General features: G+C 37.1%; 1 protein-coding gene across 1 annotated transcript in view; it reads right to left on the bottom strand.

Moving 5' to 3' along the window:
- Nucleotides 1-15299, bottom strand: part of GFRAL (GDNF family receptor alpha like) — a 57313-nt gene that overhangs the window by 23836 nt on the left and 18178 nt on the right. The window contains 3 exon segments of the mRNA XM_036867701.1: nt 8189-8439; nt 13419-13749; nt 14651-14707. Coding sequence (XP_036723596.1) covers nt 8189-8439; nt 13419-13749; nt 14651-14707 — 639 coding nt within the window.

The raw sequence follows: 15299 nt of genomic DNA, 5'->3' as shown, positions 1-15299 counted from the left end.
GCCAGTGACCAGATGACAATAAAAATTAAAACAAGAATTGACAAAAGTGAGTTTGAGCCTCTATTAATCCACTTTGCACAGTCTTTAAATTATTTTCCTGAAAATAAGTGTAAAATGTTATGCAGTTTAGGAAAAATATACAAAACTATGTATTAAGCACTTCTGTGCCTAAATGGGTGTGTTTAAAGGACCTTCTATAAGAATGCTCATTAATGGAATGTTACTTTTAGATCAAGACCTTCACTGGGAATAGACAGATGAAATATTGTAAGGCAAGATGAAACAGCGAAATAAATAATCTATCCATTGAACAGAGACAAATAAGATAAGTAAGACAGTCTTACTGGCAATGTTGATATCTAAGACGAGGCCTCAATAGACAGATGGGTGAGAAGTGTGGCTACAGGAAGAAATAAAGTTGTAGAAATACTTACTAATCTGAGGGCTCTTTTCCCAAGTTTCTCAAAAGGCTATAAACATGTTTAGGAGTTTTTATATGAATATTTCACAAAAGCCAGGTAGTTTTGTAAATCTATTGGAGACTGTCTTTTTTCATCCTTGTTACTAACGGACAGGGCTACCTGTATCCTAGAGTTCATTAAGGGGATAACACACATTTAAGAACAAAAATGTGTTAGAACCAATTGCCTATTTCAGGGCTGACACCACACAAGAATCAACTGTAAAAGAGTTTCCCACTATTCAGACTTTTTGAAAGTAGAACTGTGAAGAGGAAAAGTATTGGAAAATATAAGGAGCCTGAAATGTTTTTATTAAAGTGGGCAGTAGCAACCCAGTCTTATTAATTCCTGATTCTTTTGCTCAAATATTTGAATTGAAAATTCCAGCTTAAGTGGAAACACAAATGAGTGAGGCTCTTAATAGGAAAGCTATATTATGAAAAGAGGTCTAATAAGGGGGGAAAAGAACAATGGTATTCAGAAGGCAGTGCTGCCACAGAGATAGAGTTGATTCATTCATCCATCCATCCCCATCCATCCATCCATCCATCCATCCATCCACTCACTGTTTATTGAGTAGCTAATGTGTGCCAACTGTGTTTTTAGGCACTGGGATGAAGCAGGCCAACTTAAGAGCTGCATGGTATTAGTCTTGCCTTTCTGTGCACAGGAGTTTCTCATTCCCTGAGAGGTGTGAGCTAAAAGAGGTTCTGGGTTCTCCGGCCACTGACTGGGTTTTTCCCACATGTGGATTAGAGCAGTGGTTCCCAAACTTGGTTGAAAATCAGAAACACCTGGGTGATTTTTTTTTTTTTTTAATACAGATTTCTGAGCTCTACCTCAGGCCTACTGAATTAGAATAAGTGAGGTTAGGGTCAAATATCTATATTTTAAACAAACCTTTAGATATTTCTGAAGGATGAATAGGTTTGAGGGCCAAGAATTCCATGTCCATCTTCTCAGTACTTTGCGGTTGTCTTTGTGATCATCAGGCTCTTCATTAATAATGAAAAGATTGTTCCTAACAGAGTTGGGGAACCAGCTGTCTTTAGTGAAACATTAATATAGAAACTCCTAAACATGGGTATAGTCTTTGTTAAACATCAGAAAAAGAAACCCAATAGTCCAGTCCTGAATCCAGTGCCAAAAAACAGTGGTATCTAAAGTCAGGGTGATTAAAATGTATAGAATATCTGCTATGTAACAGGCAGTTTATACACTTAATCTCATTCAAGCTCTCTGGATGCATATGGCATCTCTGGCAAGCCCTAATAGAGGTACAGCACAGACCCCTTGGATTCTAGAGCAAGACTCCACCATCTGTAGGAGGAGCTCATTTGCCATTTAAAATATAGTTCCTAACATGTTGCTGGGTATTAAGAGATTCATTAAGTCATTGGTTCCCAGAAAGGGGAGTACAGGATATCATTGTTAACTAATTGGACAGCTGTCACACCACAGACCCACCTAGATGTGGCCTGAGAGACCAGTGGTGAGGGGACATCCTCCCCAAGGGAGAGCATGAGCAGTGCTCTTGATTGCCCGCTTTGCAGAGACAGACATGGATAGAAGTTAAGACTGGTGGGCAGTGGTAGATTGCTTGATCAGAGAGATGGAAAGAGCATCCTTGAAAGACTGTAGACAAGGGAATGAAGGGAAGAGGTGTATGGAAGGTCCTGTGGTAGTAGCACAAAGTGGGCAGATCAGATAGTATGCACCATGGAGTAGGCCCTCAACAACCAGGTCAACTATTGACCTGCCCAGAGGAGGCCAACCACGCCCTCTTCAGCCACATAATGGCTGTGCACTGAGCATGTGGTGGCAAGGATGGCAGCCATGCATGGCCCCACAGACTGGACTCCGTCTCCCTCAGGCCGGCCCATCAAAGTTCTGCCAGTGCTGAATGCCAAACAGCACAGCAACAGCAGAGACCTGTATGGAGCCCACAGTTTGGCAGGTGGGTGGCAGACTGATGATACCATAACCCTTCCACCCTGAAGAAGGCAGTGATGCATTCCTGCTGGAATTTATACCTATTCTGGGTATGGATCTGCCTTTGCTCCTTACCATCAAATACTTCCTCCAATGCCTAGTCCATCTTTGTGCAGATGCAACCTGATGGTGCTTCCCCTTGGATCTGGCCCTGGACACCTCCTTCTTCCCTCCTCAGTGCTTTTCTGTCCCTGCAGCATGAAATGGACATTAGGCTCCACTCAGTATTTATGTATGTACTATACACAATTTCCAGGGAATCAAGGTTCATGGGGCCACCCCTGAGAAATGGGACACAGAATCCAAAGGATGTCTTTCCTGTCCTTCTGCCATGAAGACAGTTCTGAGATGCATTTCTCAAAGCACCTTGGAAGGTCCCAAAAGGAACAGGAACACTTGAAAGAGCTGGAATGATAGTGTGAGTTGATTCCTCTTGACTGCATTGTACAGAGTTTTACAATAAAGATATGAGCTCAGGTTGAAACTGGCTGGTTTTCAAGCAGAGATCAGAGAGATTAAAATGAGGACCCTATGACATGAAAGCTGACTGTCTTAGGTCCCAAATAGTAAGAGATACGACTGAACAAGATTGTTCAGTCATAAAAGTCCCAATATTTCTGAGTTAGACAAATTGACTCAGCTAAGCAGCAAAAATCAGATTAAGGGGAATACATTTTCACTCAAGTCCATTGTTTAGATTAGCTTAAATCATTGCATTAGAGAGAGAGGTATGGGGGTGAGGAAGCAGGGCAACAAGGCACACTTGGGAACTAAGTCAAGAAAACACTTTTTTTATTGTGGATACTGGCACATGGAACTGACTGAAAGCAAATATATTAGAAACCTAACACATTTTTAAGAGATTATGTTGCCAAGGAAGCCACCGGTTGGCTTGCAAAGAGTCTGTGACTGCTAAATGTTAAAGCAACTCACAGTCTCTCAAATCTCGTGAGCAGGATATGGTCTAGGAGAGCTCCTGTTCCCGAAGGAGGGCATCCTCTCCCCCAGCCTACTGTAGATACAGCTGTGGAGGATGGTGGATAAGGAAAAAGCTTCCAGAGGGCAAGATGGGAGCCTTAAGGGTGGTTCTTCCCAGATATCTGTCAGAGAGGCTTCAAATGTCTACAAGGCAGGATTTCATTACTGGGTGCTATAACTCTCCCTTTTTGCCTTATTTTGAATGGGCGTCTTTATTGATGTTATGCTGTTCCTGTTAATATACCTATAACATGCGTGCATGTGTGTGTGTGTGTGTGTGTGTGTTATTTGTGTTGGAGGGATGGTAGGGAATAACTTCTCTTTCTAGTTCATGGGCTGCCTGTCCACTCCATGGTGCTACATCATCTGGATTGCACATCACCCAAGATCCAGGTCTTTGAGCTAGTGACTGTTGCTGGATGAACATTTGGGAAACATTGGGTTATCTCCCTTGGGGAAAGGGTAAGTACATTCTCTTTGTAGACAGAAGAGTGAAATAGATATTGGGTGAATTGTGGCAGAGTCTTACTTGTCAATTAATAACCATAGTTGCCTTTTCTTCTGGTTCAAAGCTGTACTACAGTTTCCCAGCTTTCTTGCAGACAGCTGTGGCCATGTGGTTGAGTCATGGTCAGCAGGACGTGGGTGTAGGTGACATGCACGGCTTCCACTACCAAACCATAAAATACTCCTCTGTGACTATGTTGCATTCTGCATTCTGTCTTACCCTCTTTCCAGCTGAGTGGAGAGGGCTATGAAGTCCGTCATGAGAAAGAGACACACATTGGGAAGAGGCTGGTCCTCTAAATATAGGTTACTATTCAGCCTTTAAAAAGAATAAAGCCATCATATGTGTACAAACTTGCAAATGGGTCAATCATATATTTTTAAATTAAAAAGGGAGCTGTAGAGCAGGATGTTAGTTTGATTCCATTAAAAATTATCTGTGTGTGTGTGTCAGGGAGAGGGAGGCACTGTTTGAGTGTGTACAAAATGTATAAGGTACGTATATTTTACAAGCAAAAAAAAAAAAAAAAAAAGAGAGAAAGAATGTACACCAATCTTGTAAACGTTGGCTCTCTCTAGAGAATGAGATTGGGGGGGAAAGAAGTTAACTTATTTTTGTTTCTATATTCTGTAAATTTTGTTTAAGCTTGTATCCCAATTATAATGTTTTCTGTTCCCTATAGGATTTAATATAAATAGGTAGTCTCTTTTTATGTATTTATTCTTTTTAAAAATAATTCTTCAAAAAGAAGCTGAGCCTTCAGGGGCAGAATGGGTTTATTTCCAAACCTCTTTAAGAGATTTGTCTACAGTTGGCATAAAAAGGCAACTTTGCACCAGGAGAAAAGAGAATATTCCTGTCAGCATGCGGTACACACACATCTGTAGATTGAATTTTTCAGTGTAGCAGGGAAAGGCAGCAGCAATCTCTTAATTCTTTCCATTTCTGTGGTCCTCTTTGTCTTAACCAATTTTTTTCTCTTCCTTTTCTCTCATGCCTCTCTCAGCTCTAACTGCCAACAATTTGCTCTGGGCTGCAAGATGCCAGAGAGAAGTGAGTCTGTGGATGCAGAGGTGTGCAGGTGAGTGCAAGTTGGTGGCCAAATACCCAGTGCCTTCAGGATGCTCAGTGCCCAAATGTGGTCCTGCAGACTGGAACCGAGGCACGCTCTTCAACATGTTTTCAAAGCTCAGATCTGAGACGAGAACGAAGAGGTTCTGCCTGAGAAGGCTGTGGAGCATCCTGAACCAACACAAGCTTGTTGTCCTCATAGTGTTACAGGCAGGAGAACACCGTGGGCTGCAGTCAACCAGCCAGGGCTGGACTCCTGCATCCACTGCATCCTGGACATGGAAGCCGAGTGACCCAGCTCACCTCTCAGCTGCCTTTATCTCCCGTGTGAAACTGCAGAAATAATATTGTCCAGCTCATGGAATGATTAAGGTTAGATGAGAAGTGTGACCCCAGATAAGCACTCATTCTAGCAACTCTCTCATTTTTTATAATTATTATAAGACTCTGGCTTGGATACATCAAGGTAGATGATTTCCAGATTTGTTTCAAGCAAGTGTTCTTCAAACTTCCGAGAGCAGCACATTACTGAGTCATGAAGTCAATTTAGTAGGTAGTCAGCATTGAAAAAATATAATGGAATAGAATAATAATTTTTAAAAAACAGAAGACACAGCACGTAAAAATCTAATGTCAAATGCATTGCTTACTGTGGTCTGAGGTCAAGTGAGTTTGAAAAACAATGACTTGAAGCCAAACAAAAGTGACAAATGGAAAATTTTCTCCAACTGTCCTCTCTGGTCTATTCAGTTCTGTCCCTTTCAGGTAAAACAAGCAGAAGGAGAAGGGCTTTGGAAACCAGATGTAATGAGAGCTGATTTTTTTGAGAGGTTGATAAAATGTACTAACATTTTTTAAATTTTTATTTTATATTGGAATATAGTTGATTAACAATGATGTGTTAGATACGGGTGTATTTTGATAAAGTGTGAGCATGCTGGGCTGATGTGAAAAGTCAGAGGCAGTGGTTAGAATTCATTCAAAAATCTCCATGTGCCACTTCCCAAGCATATGGGGCAGGGGATGAGGGTTTGTTAGAACTAGCCAGGCTAAGGATTTAATTTGTGTTTTTGTCTGAAACTTTTCCTATTAATTCAAGTACTCAGAACCCTGACAGAAGGCCTTTAAAGTTCCTTTAATTCTATAAACATATCACTTAAAATTCCTACTTTTTGTAAGTAATGTTTGAGGAGAAAACCTCATCATGTTTAGTCTTCCGAAGTGAGTGAAATCATTTTGAATTTTTATTTTTCTAAAACATTATAGAGTATGTCAATGTTTATGGATTTTTGTGTCCATTTCTACTGTTTCTTCATGAATATATATGTATTTTTGCTCTATACAGGTAGCCAAATACAATGAAAGCAAAACATAAGAATTATTAAAAACACATGGGAGAAAACCCGGTTTGGAAGTAGAATTAGGTTGCTTGCACTGGCATTCTCAGGGAATTTATGCCCAAGGAATTGGTTACCACTAACTTGTAGAAACTACATTTTTTTTTCTGGACACCATTTAATATGGAAAAACCACTTATAAATAATCATGATAGTGTAATTGTATATATTGTTGTTGGTTTAAGTTACTTTATTTGGTATTTCCTTTTGTAATATTATGAGCCATTCATTATAAGTACCTTTATTTCCAACAGAATTAGCCACCTAGTATTAATCAGAGAGGAAGATTATTTAGAAAATATGACTCAACATATATCATGCAATTTTCCTCTTTGTGTCATGATTTCAGTTGAAATATGTCTGTAGTGCTAATTATAGAAATTCCACAGAGAGCTCTGTTGGAATCAAACCATACACTCTGAGTCGTATGTTTATTACCTAATACATAACAAATCACAATTTTGATCATATTGGCTAATGTGTTATCACTTTAGTATCTTTAAAGAAAAATAGAACAAAATTTAAAAAATGTGTATATCTGTTTATAGTTAGATAGATATATATAAAGATATATACAGATCTGTATCTGTCAAAATTTGTATAAATATAAAGATTTTTTGCAATGAAATGGTAAATGTCTATTATTCCCTCCTGGAAATGGTGCTTGTGGTTTGGTGGTTACACCTAGGGGCTTAGGAGCCGGGGATGTTTTGGGACTCACATAGTTGCATGGATTAACCTTGAAGGTAGATGATGGAGAGGTCTTGAATTAGTGTGTGATCACATCATTAGGCTTTTTCCTAGAAGACTTATAGCCAAATCCCTCTCAACCACTTGTTCCCTTTGAGACTGTAGACAAATTATTTAAATTCCTAAATCTGTTTTCTTATCCCTAAAATACTGTACATAATAACTTTAGAAAATGTGTTTTCCATTCCCTCATGCAGGTAGATCAGCAGACATATTAAAGACCAAGGGGAGATAACTAAATCCAAGGGTAAATATGTTTTACTTAGGTTGGGACAGCTGTATAGTAGATTGTTAACTACCCCCTGATGAATCCAGCTTTGGATATACACATCCTTCTCACCGTGACTGTGAGCTTGACCATGTGACTTGCTTTGTCCAGTGGGGCACTAGCAAATATAGCAGAAGCAGATGCTTGACAAGTACTTGTTCACTGGGGATTAGCTGCTAAGGATGCTGCCATCACCATGAAAGATCCAGGGTCTACTGCTGCAGAGGTCATGTGGAAGAGAACCATGCCATCCCAGACAATAGTCCTTGCTAAACAACACCTGAACAGACTGGCCACGGTCTCACCACCAGATGATTGTACCTTCATGAGAGACCCCAAACAAGACCATCAGAAGAACCACCCAACTGAGCTAAGGCCAGTGAGAAGAATTGTGAACAAATAAATAATTCTTTCAAGCCACCAAGATTTGGGTTGGTTTGTTACTTGCAATAGATATCTGTTACATTCAGTTATCTGGCAGGATAAACCTTTTAGGCTGTTGATTTTGAAATCAATGTGACACCTAGGAGTGATCAATCATATAAATTAACAACATGTATCATTTGCAGATAAAAGAGTAAACTAGCAAATGTGCAAAACATAATCAGAAAATAAATTTTAAAATTAAAAACATAGAGTTGACTTTGTGACCAAATTTTCTGTGCTGGATTACTACTTTGTGTTGTATAGACAAAAACAAGAAATATATTATATATGTGTGTGTGTATATATATATGTATATATATATAATTGGGTAACTTACTGAAACATGATTTTCTATGAAGCATATGCTGGAAAATCTTGCACAAGGATTCTTCACTTTGGGTAGTGGTCCTACATGTGCACTGCACTTGAAGGACTGTCCCAAGGGTACCAATGTAAGCTGCTTTGCAGTCATTACTTCCGGAGCAAGTGAGGTCTTGCTTGCTTAAGGTGCTGATGCAGGTCTCATCCTCATGGCACTTTCTTATCACACGCTGCCAGCACTTTGCCTGGAATGTTCTATAGCGCCTCCTAGAAAGAGTCAGGAAATGGAATTAGTCTCTGAATAATATTATTTCACACTAACATGTAGTGTTGCCTCACCTAACGAAAGATTGACATAAAGCAAAATGCCTTCTAGATGCTTCTAAACATAGTTGAAAACTAAGTTTGTACATTCAAACATCCCAACAGAGAGTGTGGAAGAAAACGTAGAGAAAACTTGTGAATTATTTTCCTTTTGTGATGAAAGACAGAGGTTAAGTTTAGGATTACCTGGATGACTCTTCCTTCATTACTAATTTTATTTCACTGGGTGATGATTTGCAGTAAGAACTCCTTGAGAGATTTATTAGCAATAATTTCTGAAGCAGAATGTGGTTTTGAGACTAGCATTTGGCCATTGACTCCCACAAAGTGATTTCAGAAAAGTCTCTTGACTTTTCAAGAGAGTTTTCCTACAGGATGGGAGGTACTGTATTCTTTCTCAATATTTCTAGACAGACTAATTAGAGTTAACAAAATGCTCTGAGGTTCTCTGGCAGCATGAGCTAATTTAAAGCAAAACATGAGTTTATTTAATGGTCGAGATAATCCATTAGAACCATATCCATTCATAACTTTTCTGACTACATATATCATTCTTGCTGTATTAGCTTTGAATAAAATCTGGATAGTGTACAATAATTTCATATTTGAAACTTTCACAGTAAGAACATATCTACTTAGTGGAACCAAGAATATTAATCTTCCTATTTATCACATATAATTATTTTTTTCCCTGTCTTGAATACATCACCATCAAACACGCATGAAAACCCTCTGAGTACATGTCATTTGTCCTGTGCTTATTTGCTTTCATGTTACTCTGCTTAAATCCATAAATCACATTATTTTCAATAATCTTGTATTTTAAATCATCTTAAAGGAATCAGCTTTTAAATACAATGGTAAAAATTAATTAATATATTAAAATTTATATTTAATAAAATACTACATATTTTTTGAGCATATAATTCTGAATCCAGAAGAACAAATATGTTCCTTTAATGCAATTAAGGGTTTTATATATAAGATGTCATCTAGGTGTAAGCATTGGCAGTACTGGTTGTCATCTATGAGGTTGACAGGTGCCATTTAGTCTTTCTTAAATATATGTTTTACAAAGTTTAAGTTGCATGATTTATCTCCTCATAAAAGTTATTTCATACAAAAAAGTTGTTGTGAAATTTTGCAAAAATGATGAACTGAAGGATATTTAATTAAAAATTAAAATATTATAAAAATACTTTGGTATACTTACTATCTAAATTATTTGAAAAAATTAAATATGGCAAAATATTTTATATTATAGGAATTTTGTTTTATGTTTGAAATGTTTTGCTGTGTAGCTGTTTCATTATCCTTATTTTCTCCATATACTGCAATTTCTTATTCTGGTTTATTACTTCAACCATTAAGTATTTAAAAGAGTAATTTTTAAAATAGAGTTGATTATTTAGTTTTTAGTTTTGCTATAAGTTTCTGGTTATACTGTAAAATGTAAAAGAATATGGTCTGTGTAGTTTCTACACACAGAATGTATTACATTTGCCTTTGTGACCTAATATATAGTCATACTTTGTGAATATTCCTTAGCACTTAAATATGTCTATTGTGGAGTTTTGCTTTTAAAAAGTAGATAAAATTTCTTGTAAGCAATTACTTTTTTTCACTACTTTCTGGAGTTCATACATATGGAAAAACAATGTATTGTAATTTCCTGTAAATTCCTATACATTTATAATTGGCAAAATATAATCTCACCTCCCAGTGTGTATCAGTATTGGGCAAATTAATTGAAAAAATAGTTCTTTATATCAGCTTCTTTGGCCTTTTCAAATAAACAGAGGAGTTTCAAGACCAATCATGAAAAGAGTAAGTGGGTACAGGGACAGAAGTTGTATTTTAAAATCCAATTGCTCTGCTTTGCCCCATGTATAAGGGCTTCTGCAAGAAAGATCCACGATAAAGGCTTAACATTCTCACTGAAGAAGTTGTTTTTCATTTGGAGATTTTTTTTCCCATCTGAATTACATTAAGGATAATTTAATATAAATACTGGAAATCTCCCTAAGGCAAAATCTGCTTGAGAAAATGACAGAATTTGTCTTTCATCTTGACAACTAATATTATATAATATTTCCATCACCTCTATAAAGTGTTCATTCAGAGACTATTTGCACATGGTGAAAAGAAAAAGACACACAATCCTTACTCCCTGAATTAATATATAAAAGACAGGGATTACATAAGAAGAGACATGTATCTGTATATTAAAACATAAAAATTAAGAAGTACAGATATTCAAAAGTGGAGGGAAACGAGATGAAGTCTTCTGAGAGCATATCGTGTTCCAGACTCTGCACCAAGCACTTTGGAGAGGTTGTGAAACCCAGGAGTCCTTGTGGAGGAAAATCACCAACTCTGTATCAGCCAGTCTGAGGAGGTGTTGATGCCAAAGTGAGGTTCATGCAAAAGTGTGTGTTTCAGAATCCATCACAGGGCTTCTCAAGGACTGTAGCAGCAGATCCCATCACTCGACACTAAAATATGGTATTTGATAGGGAAACTCAGATATATCATCCTGAGAAAATTGAGTACTAATAACTCCAAGATAATGATGTAGAATATCCAGGGCCCTGGCACTGGAATCAGGTAAAGCTTGGTACCATCCATGGAGACATCTGGCATTTTTACAGGGATTACTTAAAAAAAAAAAGTGTCCTCTGGCTGGGTAAAATGTTATTTGGTTTCACTGTTAGTGAAGATAGATGATAGACAGTAATATTTTACTTGTGATATGAGAAAAATAGTGCAATCAAATGTTTTTTACCACATTTCATTGATTACAGGAGATACAATTATTTTATTACAACTAAAATCACTTGTTGGCAGTTGTTATTGTTTTAATTTAATACTTTTTTTTTTTTGGTCATTGAGCTTAAGATGCATTCCAAACATGTTAGGGATATTAAAATGTGCAAAAATTTTGCATCTTTGAATCAATGAAATATAATAGTACACTGAATAAGGATTTCTGAGATATAAATGAGTTTGAAAAATTTTAATTTCATTGTAAAAAATATTTTTATTGTTAATTTTATTATTCATTCAAGAGAAATAATTAGTAAAACTTAAAATAACTGATAAACATTTGCAGAAAAAGATCCGCAAATAAAACTTTCTTAAGAACTTTGACATTCTGTATAAGTTGAAGCAAAAAAATATAGTCAATGCTTTAGCACTCTGCTGAGATCTTTACCCTTTATCTTACAGAATGTGTGTTATAGGGAAGCAGTTCTCTTTTTTTGACAAATGTTTACAAGATCTGCAGCTACTTTGCAAGTTGGAATGACTGACAGTAAAGGTGTGAGGATAGTTAAAAGGTGGAAGGAAAGCAGTTCACCAAGAATCAGCTCATTCAGGAAGTGATGTCATTAAATCTCATTTGCCAGTGGTTCGAGCAAGGTGACAAATGTGACAATCTTTCCCTGAGCTATCACACCTAGCCACTTCTCCACACTAAATGTTTATTTTGACCTTTAAAGGGATTTGCTATATATGGAGTTTTATTCATTTAAATACAATTAAATAAAATAGTCCCTAATAGAAGGTACTGGGCAAACAAATTAATATGAATTTCTTGGGGTAATTATCCCAAGAAGAAGCAGAAGCTTCATCCCAATTAATGCTGGTTGTTAAATAAAGCTCCTTTAACGTGATAATATCAATGTTACAGGTAGTTTTGATTCATCAAGTTTATTCAGTATCCTCTTTCTTTCCTCCATCTTCTGACTCGTGTCCAAAGAGGCTCACTTAACTGTGGTTTTCTTACCACACAAAAGATCAATTCGCCTTGAATATATAAGGAAATATGTTAATTAAGACCACAGTGAGGAGAAGAGAAAGCCAAGGTGTTGGTTTCAATTTATGGTTTCCAAGAGGAGTTACCTGCAAAGGTAAAGTCTAGTCTCAACTAGCAGCCAGGTGGAAATTTTAATAAGTGAGCACATCATTCACACCTCTGTTCAAAATCTCCCAGTACCGCTCTTCTTTCTCTGAGTAAATCCATTCTCCTAGTCCTCTTCCCCTTGTGCACTCTACCCTCCTTGCCTGAGATCATGCCACACACATTTCTTCCTCAGCACTGGCTCGTCCTTTTGTTTGGTATCTCTTCTTTCCAGTATTTACTGAGACAAGCTCATTTTCTCACTTATTCGACTGGTAAAATGTCTCTACTGGGGTCACCCCATTTGCACTGCAATTATTTCACTCTTTCTGCCCATTCACATTTCCCCTTATTGCACGTGTGTGTGTGTGTGTGTGTGTGTGTGCTCCACAGGGCAGGCATTTTTGTATCTTGTACCCTGATACCTAAAATAGTAGTAAGTGCCTGGTAATTATTTTTTGAAAAAACAAATACGTGACTAACATCATTGCCTTGAGAATTAAGGGTGAGAGGTTGGGAAGAGGGGAAAGGGTGCATTCCTGACACCATGGCACACGTGTGTTGGGGAAATCCAAACTCTAGCTCCTTCCTCATCTCCAGCCTAAGACACAAAATATTTATTTTGAAGTTTAAAGAGTCACCTCATCAAAATTCTATGACATTTAACAGCCTTATGTAATCACACCCCCAAAAAACAATAATAAAACTGACATACAAGACATGTCTATTAAGCAATTCATGAGTCTCACTTGAATATGAAATTTTAATAATGCTATTTCATGACTACCCAATCCTGACAAACTGAATTTCTTGTATTCCAAAAACATATTCTGCATTTGAATTTCGAAAAGGATACTACATATGTACCATGGATTCAAAACTATGAATTGTCTGGCTTTATTTACATCATGTTGGATGATGGTGGGAACTCTAGCTAATGTAATGAGATCAAGTGTTGGGACTAGACTGTAACAAATAAGGTTCCAAAATCAGAAAGTAAGGTATGCGTGTTTTTACTCACCTGCATAATTCATCATTTTGGCAGCTGTGAATTATATCGAGGCAAGTTGGGGCTGGAACTCTGTTCACTGCACATGGCTTGCTGTGAAGAGCTTCTCTGGACTGCTGACAAGGTACATCAGAGGGAGCACAGTCACAAAAAGCCAACATCTGGGCAGTGTTAAAAGGCATATTTTGATAGAAGAACTGGATGGCTGCTTGGCAGTGTTTCACATCACACAGGTTTCCATTTGCTGAGCAAGCTTTCAGGTAAAGGGCCAACTGTGTGTTACAGAGGACATCAGCCACACACTCCTTCGCCACTTCCAAACAGGACTTGATCCCTCTGACTCCTAAAAGCAATGATATGCCCAGGTCATGGAAAAGTAAACAAAAAGCTGTACATACAGATTCTGCAAAACACTGTGAGAAGTCCATGAGCAAAATACAATGATGTACCCATGTGTTATTTTTGGCAAACATTCCTTCTTTTTCCCTTAGAGTTAGTATGAACTTACTGGAACCTGAATAGTGGACTATTTGCATCATCTTTCATCTGCACTGGCTATGTATTGTGATCCAGAAGTGATGGGAAGTGTGTAGGGCCAAAACTGAGCTGCAGAAAATAATTCTTGAGTCCAAGTTTCTCAAATGTAAACAGTAAATCTTCAGAAATTGCACTTCAGCTATATAGCTAATGGTGCGTTCAGTGGCTCAAATCAAAACGTTCTTGTTCTGTTGCACTTTTTATTTGGGGGGGGAAATCTTGACTAAAGGCTGTAGTTATTCCAACATATAAAAATGTTCACATTCTGGAAAACACAGGTATGTGTGAGTGCCCCGCCCCCAACACATCCACATACACAAAAAGACCTCAATTTAATTTACATGATCAAAATATCTATGAAATTTAATGACGACCTAGTCTTTGGTTTTAATTGTAAAGTATTCTTCAGCATAACTATGAGTAAACGATGGATGGGCAAAACAGATGTCTTGTCACATGAGTGGAAGAAATGCAATGATTTTGTTGCCTTTTTTTTGTTTTTTTTAAATTTTATTTATTTATTTATTTAAAATTTTACTGAAGTATAGTTGATTTGATTTTGTTGCATTTCGTAGTATTAGAATGATAAAAAAATCCACACAATTTATTTTGTAATGGCATATCTTTAAGAAGCCTAGTAACTACATTTTAAATTATACTGTCCAGTATTTACCATGCAGATCAAAATAACAATTTATAAACATTACCATGATAGGAAAGAGTAGTTAGATTCCACTTGAATTTATTATCCTCTTTCATGTTATCTAGAAGGAAAACAAAGAGACTATTTTATTAGTGAACAATATTCTAAATTTAATAGGAGAATGTGGACTACCTTTATGAGTGAATAATCAAGCAAAAGTACATATAAGCTCATGTAACCCTTATTTAATCCTTGATACACAAAATTAGTGAGGTACAGATGAAGAAAAATAAACCCCTGAAATATCATTCAAGTCAGTTAAACAGCCCTGCTCTGAGTATCCAGTTACTGGAAGATTTAAACAAATGCTAATGACTAGGCCATGTGCTCAGAAGTAAACAAAGAGTCTGTCTGGAGAGAAAGAACAGAAGGAATATTGTCTGAACCAAAAAACTCTTCCCAGTAAGGTCTTAATTAGATTGAAAAGCAATTTAAAGACTATTTCCACCTCTATCTTAGCCTCCCAGAGTTTTTAGGAATTGTAAGTACAGAATTGAAGACTCTCATTGATGGAAGTGAACTTGGTGACCATCTAATGCTAAAACATTTCATTCAAGAAGCATTGGTTGAGAGAGCTGAATCCTAACCACTAGATCACCAGAGGGGAGGGAGAGGGATGGAGCGGGAGTTTGTGGTTGGTAGATGCAAACTGT

The sequence above is a fragment of the Balaenoptera musculus genome, chromosome 11 (genome assembly GCF_009873245.2).
Source record: "Balaenoptera musculus isolate JJ_BM4_2016_0621 chromosome 11, mBalMus1.pri.v3, whole genome shotgun sequence".
Lineage (NCBI taxonomy): Eukaryota > Metazoa > Chordata > Mammalia > Artiodactyla > Balaenopteridae > Balaenoptera > Balaenoptera musculus.
The sequence above is the reverse complement of the archived record's forward strand: the minus strand, read 5'-3'. Positions and strand labels throughout refer to the sequence as shown.